The sequence below is a fragment of the Ovis canadensis genome, chromosome 2, assembly GCF_042477335.2.
Source record: "Ovis canadensis isolate MfBH-ARS-UI-01 breed Bighorn chromosome 2, ARS-UI_OviCan_v2, whole genome shotgun sequence".
In the NCBI taxonomy this organism is placed as follows: domain Eukaryota; kingdom Metazoa; phylum Chordata; class Mammalia; order Artiodactyla; family Bovidae; genus Ovis; species Ovis canadensis.
Genome location: NC_091246.1, coordinates 59635334 through 59646364, shown reverse-complemented (window position 1 = coordinate 59646364; position 11031 = coordinate 59635334). Strand labels below are relative to the sequence as shown.

The 11031-nt window shown below is 38.1% G+C and overlaps 1 protein-coding gene across 1 annotated transcript in view; it reads right to left on the bottom strand.

The window, feature by feature from the left end:
- Positions 1-1553: 1553 nt before the first annotated feature.
- GNAQ (G protein subunit alpha q) overlaps positions 1554-11031 on the bottom strand; it is a 321612-nt gene continuing 312134 nt past the window's right edge. Inside the window, exon 7 of the mRNA XM_069576299.1 lies at positions 1554-5763. Within this exon, the coding sequence (XP_069432400.1) occupies positions 5573-5763 (191 nt within the window). The 3' untranslated portion in view covers positions 1554-5572. The remainder of the gene's footprint in view (positions 5764-11031) is intronic.

The window sequence follows — 11031 nt, the reverse complement described above, 5'->3', positions numbered from 1 at the left end:
TTGATGTATGTTTCTGAAAGTCACCGTCTTAAAGGACATCTACCTCAGGTCCTTTTGTCACGTGGAGTGGACCTTTCATTCCCAGGCCTGAGACAGGAAACTGTAAGCCAAGCCTCTGCCTGTGAGGCCTGCTTTCTTTCTCTGAAGAGACAGCCTCAGGGTGAAGACAGGTGGCTTGTTGTAAGTCTTTATTGAGCAGCTATTTAACCTTGTTTTAACAAATTGCTTGCAACCTAAATTAGGGCAAGATTTTTTTTTTTAATTTGATAAATACTATCAATATAAATGTTTCCACTAAAGCAGTTGGAAATTTCTGATTATATTCAGAAACGAAACTCTTTTTTATTTGTTTAAAAACTATTTAACCTATCTACTTTGGGAAATGGATCTGCATCATACAGTGCTTTAGAGAAGGAACGGTTGATCCCAATACTTACAATGCAAAAACATTCTAGGAGAGGCTTAGGCAACTTCCAGAGAAGGAAAACTCAAGAATGAAGAATACTGTAGTACAAACTTATGGCCAAAAATACTGTATTTTTAACCAGCAAGATCATTGGGGCATTATTATACAACATTAGGTGTTTTTTTTTTTGCAAAACTAGTTCCCATCCCCAAACAATAGACAATACATGCATTTGAATGACATTTTAAGAACAGTAAATATGATTCTTTTAAATACTGCAAGTTAAAAATGTTTTCTGACAAAACTCCCTAAATACATAAGTCTAGGAAGGGTTTCCAACATGATGACAGGTGAGGAATCCAGCAAGTTGCATTTAGAGAGTTCTTTGAGGAAAAGAAATCCACCAAAAACATGTGTTTCAGTCAAAGTAACCTGAACAAAGTTACATAGTAATTTTCCATCTTCCTTTTCTAAATTTAAAAATATTCTACTGAAGAATATCTTCCTGTTTTTTTTTTTTTCTGTCTACCAAAGCTTATATGGAAGTTAGAATTCCTTCATCCAAGTGAGATCCAATTTCACCCATAATGTGTAAATGTTGTTTACTATTGGGTTGGAATTATACAGGGAAATGGAGGATACATGACAAGGGAGGTAAGAAGAAAATTAATACTTGAGCACCTACTATGTGCTAGGTATGTATGCATACTTTGAACAGATGATTTTAGAGGCAAGAGGGTTACTGAAGAGCATTGGTAGTTGAGACAGCAAGAAATTGTTATCCTGTGAGAAAAACAAATGGCAACTTTATACTATGTATCTACGAAGTAGCAGGTGCCTGGCTCCAAAAATTTCTAGCTAATCCTATACAACTAAGCCATTTCTTTTCCTAAATTGATGGAATCAAAATGAAATCCCAAAGACATAGTTACCAGGACAGATCTATTAATGCTACATATGCTGGAAATATGCAGAGATAGATAAACATACAATATTACTAGTTTCAATTTTTGTGTGTTTCTAACCAAAGAAAAATCTTTGGAAGAAAATATGTATACCAAGCACACCTTATCTGTCAATTGAGATGTTGTCAATTACCAATTAAGTGGTTTTAAACCCTTATTTAATTTTAAGAAGAGCAGCAATATACGTTACAATATTTGGGTACACTTTATTTTTATATGGGTTAACATTCTGCTATATTTCATTTCATTCATTCTTTTTGAGAAACTGAAAACAAAGGGAAATTGAGGGTAACTTGAAGATTATTTCCAACCAGTATCTTGAGTCTTGCAGTATCTCATTATGCAGCCCTTTCTTCCCATTATTTTTATATATATTTTTTGCAAATAATAGTCATTTTTGACCCATATCCAGCATAAATAGCTTTTCACCCATTACTAACTTAAGACAACTAAAATTTACAATCATGTGGCAGTATAAATTTTAAAATTACAGTTCGTACACCTTGACAATCAAGATAGTCTGAAGTACAAAAAGTAAATTGTCCTTTAGCTGAATTACCTTTTTAAATATTAGACCTGCTAGCTAATCTACAAAAAATTACAAGTTTCGGTGTTCTTCAAATACCTTTTGTAGATGTCATCTGCTAGTAAACAACATATGCAGGTTTCTAGAATATTTTCTCCCGCACTCTATTCATGACATTCAACAGAGCTCTTTATATGAAAATGTATCGAAAAACAAACAACTTTGAGGGGAGTTATTTACTTTTGAATGGGTGTGTTATTTCCCTTTGTTTCAGATATGAGGCACAAACTTCTGAATTTAAGCTCTGTAAGGCATAGTACAAACCTCCAATTTACAAACAAGGGATTCTCTGTGGGTTGGAACTGCCATGTCACGCAAAAAGGGCAAAATCATCTGTAAACTGGTACACTGCAATGTGTTAAGTGAGTCATGAGACGGCTGCTTGCCTTGGTCTGCGGAAGAAAGGTTTCTGTGTTTTTGTTTTTGAATAAGACATGCCCAAGTCACCACACAACTTGCCACAGGCCTCCGTTACTGACAGCATCAACAAGAGGGGTCCGGCGGCACACGCTTAGAACGCTTGCAATCACGATAATAATATAAAGCATGAGTAAACTTCGTTTTTATACAAAACTGAAAAGAATCCCTTCCCACCCCAGCCCGTTCAGTAAAACCCCAAAGAAACAAAAAAGAAAATCCTTTAGCTTCAACTGACTAGTGTGGATACAATTCGGTTTCTATGCATCACTGTAACTAGGGTGATCAATTTTTTCCCTTCTCAAGAAAAGGGATCTTATCATGCACCCTAAGATGAACAGTGAAACCGCAAACCTCAATTCTGCATAGCAATTCCATCCCAATTTCATGAAGACAAATATAACAATCTTTCCCTGTTTTGCTCAGCTTCTTGGAGCTCTGAGATCAGGTTTAATTGACTACATCTACTATAGCTCTATTAAATAGAATATCCTGATTCCCTAAAACTGTTAACACTTATGATCTTGTGATGAGGTTTTCTCTATACACACTGTAGGCCTTCAAATGTTGTTTATACGTTTTTTTTTCCTTTTTTTTTTCTTTTTTTTTTGTTTTTTTGCTGCACCAAATTTAAGATCGCCCTTTCAGGCAAGCAGTGGTTGCTAGCTATTAAAACATTTCCTTAGTGGATCACGATAGCTTCTAAAACTGCCTTTCTAATAAAGGCCATCAGAGAGGTAATACTAAACTGTGCATTTGCCAAATAAGAATATGAATTGTATAAAAGCTCATATTCCAATCCTAGGTCAAATGGCAAAAGTTCTACAAAGTTGGTTTCCATGTTTGTATAAAAGCTCCAACTGATTTTATGTATTCTGCTATGAAATTACCTTTGGGTCTTATAATCAGTATACCTCTACTTAGGAATGTGCAAATGATTTTATATAGCACGATGCTAGTACCGCTCTGTATGATAGTAAGGTTTTTTTTTTTCTTTTCTAAATGGAAAAAAAAAAATCCCTAGTCAGAAATAAACTGACAAATTTACATTCTCCTCTCTTAAAAAAGTAAATAAAATAACATTATTCAAAATGTGAATTAGCTATGAGACATACAATTACATAGATACATATCAATACAGCACATTCAATCTGCCAAAAAATTAATGATTACAAAGCCAGTAAGGATGATGCAATATCAAGAGAGAGATGTATGTACAATGATTAGAGCATTCATAATTGCACTATACCTACAGGCAGTCTGTTTCTTAATTAAATTACAGGTGCTTTCTGAATAAAGAGAGAAAAACCAGGTAACCTGTGTACTTTGAGGCTGGCAGAGTAAAGAATGGGAACATTCCATTATTATTGAATAACTCTGGTACTCATCTGATAAGCCATTAATTTTCTCTCTCCTTTGTTGTTTCAAAACAGTGATTTACATAATAGTTTATAGATTCCTGCCAAATAGTACTATAGTAAAATTAGACCAGGATCATGGCCTAATTCTACCTTCCCAGCAGGTTTAAACCATCATGATTTATTTTCTTAAATTATATTTCAATTCAAGCTGCTTGACAGAAGATCATCAATACATGTGCTGTGTTTTTTTGCATTAGTTGAAAAATTGCACATATAGAATTCTAGATCTCTCTCCTACTAGGTTCAGTTACATAGATACACATTCTATAGAACAGAGAGGTTACTTATGAGTTTCGGTCCACAAATCTTCCTTAAGTTCAACTCAATCAGTCACCAGTTTAAGATCCTAAAGATGGTAAACTAGCAGTAACTTCAGAGTCTGCAAATTAAAGGTGTCAGAGAAATACTACTGACCAGTGTTTTTGGCAGACCCACTTGACCTTAAAGAACACAAAGAGAGTAAACTGGCTTCAAATGAAAAGATCAAAGCAGATTTCATGGGGTATCACACAAGACAGCTTTTCCACATTGCTGATTCAGACGCTCAACATGGAATGTGGACACTAAACAGTGTGATTTAAAGGCAAAGAAAGGATGGACTGTAAGAATCAAGTTCACAGCGACCAACAGTTTGGCAACTGGTGCTTCAGGTTCGTTCTCAGCCAAACATTTTAGGCTTCACAGTCTTACTCTCTTACATTTTAAGATACTGGCTTTCACCTTTTAAGCTTTCATTAGTTTTTTTTTTAAAAGCCAGCTTTGGCAACATATATCCACAGTTAAAAGTCATTTTAAAATTGTGGCCCAAACACTAAGGGAAAAAAAAAAAAAGGAGAAGAAATTTAAGGAAAAAAAAAAATTAAGAGCAACCTATGAGAAGGATCTGGGCAGCAGCCATTGGGATAATGTAGTGTCTGTTGGCATATTTTTTTGGCATCTGCAATTTGAAGAAAAGAGGGTGGAGAAAAAAATGGCAAGAAACAGGAAGAACAATGGCACATGATATTTCAAAAGGAAGAACTCCTTCTGTGTCTTGGCCCTTGCTTTACTGACTTCTGTACGGTCTGCTGAGCAACCAGTTATGGCTGAAGGTAAACTTCAAAAAAAAAAGACCAAAACACAAGACACTTAACCGTTAAACGGGCATCCACTGTCCCAGCCCAAAGTGAGGCAAGACAATATATTTATATAAAAAGACCTCTATATGTGTATCCAGAGCAATACATGTAAAACCACAGTATTAATACTTATAATCCTTCAGCAAAAACCACAAACTGTTAAATTAAGCTGATGTCGATGGCTTAAATTGAATGACATTGTCCTGACTCTATCATTTGAGAGAAAAACTTGACCAAGAATGGAACTAGGATAAAGGCCATTGTAATGTGGGAAAAATCAAGAGGAAGGGATGGGTTGGGAAAAGGGAAATCAACTTCATTTTGCTTAATAGAAAAGAGAGAGAGAGAGAGAGAGAGGAAGAAACAGCTCTTATTTTTGTGAGTGCATGACTGAGAATTTAAAATACATTGAGTCACAAGATTTTGCCTAAAAAAAAGAGAGGAAATGTGCTGGGACTGTACTTCAGCATCCTGTTTTTCCTCTGAATAGTTTAAATAAAATCATAATATTTACTACAAACTCTGTGGACACGCTCACACAGAGTCCAGGACGGCAATAAATTAGTATTATGCAAATTGTTTTCCACAGAAATACAGTCCCTCTTGTTTAGCTTCACTAGCCCACCAGGGAAGGGAAGGGCGGTGTCGAGGAGGCACAATTAGACCAGATTGTACTCCTTCAGGTTCAACTGGAGGATGGTGTCCTTGACAGCAGCAAACACAAAGCGGATGTTCTCGGTGTCTGTGGCGCATGTGAAGTGCGAGTAGATGATTTTGTCACTGTCTGGGTTCAGGTCCACGAACATCTTCAGGATGAATTCTCGAGCTGCCTGGGCATCTCGCTGGGGTCCTGTTGGCCAAGAGAGAAGAGGGACATTTGTCAGCTGGCTGATCTGTTAATGCATTTGCTCCATGTTTACTAATGCTCATGAAGACCTCTTCACTGCAGATCTGATCTGTTACAAGGGTCCTCCCAACACGACTATGTGTTGTGGCTCCTCTTTCTCGCTTTAGCTGCCCATCCATCCATGTCCATCCATCCACAGAAAGTGATCTTGTGAGAACAGGCAGGTAAGTAGTGTGAAGGCCAGGCTAAGTTTAGCTCTGATGCTTTGGGACACAAGGAGCTACTACAGAATCTTCAGGTAGGGATGTGATTAGCTTACTTCTGGTTGGACTGAATTAATTGCGCTGGTTTCAGCTGCATAACAAGTGTGCATATCATATAACTGCCTCAAGCTCTCTCAACTTGCCCCTGTGTATTCCCCACCCAACCTGCTCCCACTTCTTTATCGATCCTTTTACATTCTCCAGACTGAAATCTCTCTAAGACTAGAAAACCTGTTTCTTAACCTCTGGTCTGTCTATAACTGTCCTCTGCAGGCTCATTTCTGGTGTTTCGGAAAAAAAAAAAACTCCCACATTTACATAGAATTTAATTCACTACATGTGATGATTAAAAAAAGCCAGTTTATGTTTTCTTACATTTATCCAGGGTCTCTCATGTGTCTAGCACTGTTTTAGATGTTTTTAAAAAGGATGTGAGTCTGAGTGAACTCCAGGAGATGGTGATGGACAGGGATACCTGGCGTGCTGCAATTCATGGGGTCGCAAAGAGTTGGACACGACTGAGCGATTGAACTGAACTGACTGATGATACATTTATCAGAATATATTAAGAACTTATTTCATAACTTTGCAATAGATTCTTAGATATGACACCAAAATCAAAGGCAACAAAAAAGAAAACAGATCAATTGGACTTAATCAAAATTAAGAACTTTTGCACATCAAAGGACATTATTAAGAAAGTAAAAAGACAACCTACACACTTGACTATACAGCAGTAATTAACACATTGTAATTCAACTATACTTTAATAAAAATAAATTTAAAAAAGAATGACAAAAAAAGACAACCTACAGAATGGGAGAAAACATTTGCAAATCATACATCTGATAATGGATAAATATTCAGAATATACCAAGAATTCCTCTACAACTCAGCAATAAAAAGACAACCTGATAAAAGATGGGCAAGGGATTTCAATAAACATTTCTCCCAAGAAGATATACAAATGGCCAATAAGCATGTGAAAAGATAAACATTATTACCTATTCGAGAATGCAAATCAAAACCACAATATGACACTGCTTCACATCTACCTGGGCTTCCCTGGTGGCTCAGAGGTTAAAGCATCTGCCTGCAATGCGGGAGACCCGGGTTTGATTCCCGGGTTGGGAAGATTCCCTGGAGAAGGAAATGGCAACCCACTCCAGTAATCTTGCCTGGAGAATCCCATGGATGGAGAAGCCTGGTAGGCTATAGTCCATGGGGTCGCAAAGAGCGACTTCACTCACTCACTGACTCACATCTACCTGAACGGCTATAATCAAATCAAGTGGAAGATAACAAGCAAGCATGTGGAGGAATCTGAACCCTTGTGCACTGCTGCTAGAAATGGAAAATGGAAAACAAACAGTGTGATGGCTCCTCAAAAAGCTAAACACAGCATTACCATATAGACAGCAATCCTATTCCTAGGTATCTACCCTAAAGAAGGAAACAACCCAAGGGTCCATCAACATGGGAATGGAAAAGCAAAGGGTCGTATATACAGACAATGGAATATTATTCAGCCATAAAAAGTAAGTTCTGACAGATGCTACAACATACATGAATCTTGAAAACTTATCAGATAAAATAAGTCAGACACAAAACAACATATTCTGCAGGATTCCATTAGGTGAAGTATTGAGAAAAGGCACATTTATAGAGATAGAAAGTAGATTAGAGTTTAACAGGGGTTAGGAGGAAGGGAAAATGCAGAGATATTGCTTAATGATTATAGAATTTGGGGGGGCAATGATACAGTTTTGGAAATAGAGATGGCTGCTCTGCACTGTGTGGAGAAGGCGATGGCACCCCACTCCAGTACTCTTGCCTGGAAAGTCCCATGGACAGGGGAGCCTGGTGGGCTGCAGTCCATAGGGTCACTAAGAGTCAGACACGACTGAGCGACTTCACTTTCACTTTTCACTTTCATGCTCTGGAGAAGGAAATGGCAACCCACTCCAGTGTTCTTGCCTGGAGGACCCCAGGGACAGGCGAGCCTGGTGGGCTGCCATCTATGGGGTCACACAAAGTCGGACACGACTGAAGCCACTTAGCAGCAGCAGCTCTGCACTGTGAATGTAATTATAGTATCACTGAACTGCATGCTTCAAAATGGTAAAATTACAAAATTTCACATTACATATATTTTACCATAATTTATAAAACTAATGATACATACAAAAAAGAATTGAATTGAATGATATGCTTTAAATGGATGAATTACATATTGTATGTGAATCATATCTCAGCAGAGCTGTTTTAAAAACATAATAGACCCTGATAAATATGTTAATTTAAAACTTGTTGTAAATTAAAAGCAATACCAAAACGTTACCATCTATCAAGGACTGAGAACGTTCTTTCTTTTTTCTTTATATAATTTATTTCAATTTCTGTCTGTTCTAGAATGAGCAGCTTTCTTATATGCATCTTTGTGGCACTATGCATCTGAATTTCTCCCATTTTCCAGTTAGCTTTATACCATGAAAGAGGGATGAGCACTATAAGCTCTATTCCTCCTCTCTCAGCAAACCCTCTTGGGATCCACAGCTTAGATTTTTTTTTTTTTAATCAATATTGTTATTTACTGGTTGGGATAAAGAAATCTTTGACAATTCTACTGAGGGCCTACAGATTCTAACAAAATACATGGTAAGTTTCAGAAAGCCAACTTGAAAACTTTTCAAACCAATCTTATAAGCAAACAAGCTTATATCCAACACTGCCAGACACTGGGAGGAAGAGTCATGAAAGCAGATTATTCTCAGTTGTACAGCTCACAAAAGGAATATGAATTTCTGACTCAGCCCAGATTGAAATTGTCAATGATTAAGATGACTGGCACTCTATCTATCAGATCTAGTCCCTTAAATCTATTTCTCACTTCCACTGTATAATCATAACGGATTTGATTTAGGTCATATCTGAATGGTCTAGTGGTTTTCCTTACTTTCTTCAACATAAGTCTGAATTTGGCAATAAGGAGCTCGTGATCTGATGAACTATGGACTGAGGTTCGTGACACAGTACAGGAGACAGGGATCAAGACTATCACCATGGAAAAGAAATGCAAAAAAGCAAAATGGCTGTCTGAGGAGGCCTTACAAAGAGCTGTGAAAAGAAGAGAAGTGAAAAGCAAAGGAGAAAAGGGAAGATATAAGCATCTGAATGCAGAGTTCCAAAGAATAGCAAGAAGAGATAAGAAAGCCTTCCTCAGTGATCAATGCAAAGAAATAGAGGGAAACAACAGAATGGGGAAGACTAGAGATCTCTTCAAGAAAATTAGAGATACCAAGGGAACATTTCATGCAAAGATGGGCTCAATAAAGGACAGAAAAGGTATGGACCTAACAGAAGCAGAAGATATTAAGAAGAGGTGCTAAGAATACACAGAAGAACTGTACAAAAAAGATCTTCACAACCCAGATAATGATAGTGTGATCACTCACCTAGAGCCAGACATCCTGGAATGTGAAGTCAAGTGGGCCTTAGAAAGCATCACTACAAAGAAAGCTAGTGGAGGTGATGGAATTCCAGTTGAGCTATTTCAAATCCTGAAAGATGATCCTGTGAAAGTGCTGCACTTGATATGCCAGCAAATTTGGAAAACTCAGCTGTGGCCACAGGACTGGAAAAGATCAGTTTTCATTCCAATCCCAAACAAAGGCAATGCCAAAGAATGCTCAAACTACTGCACAGTTGCACTCATCTCACACACTAGTAAAGTAATGCTCAAAATTCTGCAAGCCAGGCTTCAGCAATACGTGAACTGTGAACTTCCAGCTGTTCAAGCTGGTTTTAGAAAAGGCAGAGGAACCAGAGATCAATTGCCAACATCTGTTGGGTCATTGAAAAATTCAAGAAAGTTCCAGAAAAACATCTATTTCTGCTTTATTGACTATGCCAAAGTCTTTGACTGTGTGGATCACAATCAACTGTGGAAAATTCTGAAAGAGATGGGAATACCAGACCACCTGACCTGCCTCTTGAGAAACCTAAATGCAGGTCAGGAAGCAACAGCTAGAACTGGACATGGAACAACAGACTGGTTCCAAATAGGAAAAGGAGTACATCAAGGCTGTATATTGTCACCCTGCTTATTTAACTTATATGCAGAGTACATCATGAGAAATGCCAGACTGGATGAAGCACAAGCTGGAATCAAGATTGCCGGAAGAAATATCAATAACCTCAGATATGCAGGTGACACCACTCTTATGGCAGAAAGTGAAGAGGAACTAAACAGGCTCTTGATGAAAGTGAAAGAGGAGAGTGAAAAAGTTGGCTCAAAGCTCATCATTCAGAAAACTAAGACCATAGCATCCGGTCCCATCACTTCATGGGAAATGGATGGGGAATCAGTGGAAACAGTGTCAGACTTTATTTTTGGGGGCTCCAAAATCACTGCAGATGGTGACTGCAGCCATGAAATTAAAAGACACTTACTCCTTGGAAGGAAAGTTATGACCAACCTAGATAGCATATTGAAAAGCAGAGACATTACTTTGCCAACAAAGGTCCGTCTAGTCAAGGCTATGGTTTTTCCAGTGGTCATGTATGGATGTGAGAGTTGAACTGTGAAAAAAGCTGAGCACTGAAGAATTGATGCTTTTGAACTGTGGTGTTAGAGAAGACTCCTGACAGTCCCTTGGACTGCAAGGAGATCCAACCAGTCCATTCTGAAGGAGATCAACCCTGGGTGTTCTTTGGAGGGAATGATGCTGAAGCTGAAGCTCCAGTACTTTGGCCACCTCATGTGAAGAGTAGACTCATTGGAAAAGACTCTGATGCTGGGAGGAATTGGGGGCAGGAGGAGAAGGGGACGACAGAGGATGAGATGGCTGGATGGCATCACTGACTCGATGAACGCGAGTCTGAGTGAACTCCGGGAGATGGTGATGGACAGGGAGGCATGGTGTGCTGCGATTCATGGGGTTGCAGAGAGTCAGTCACGACTGAGCGACTGAACTGAACTGAAGAAGACTGGCACCATAATGAATTA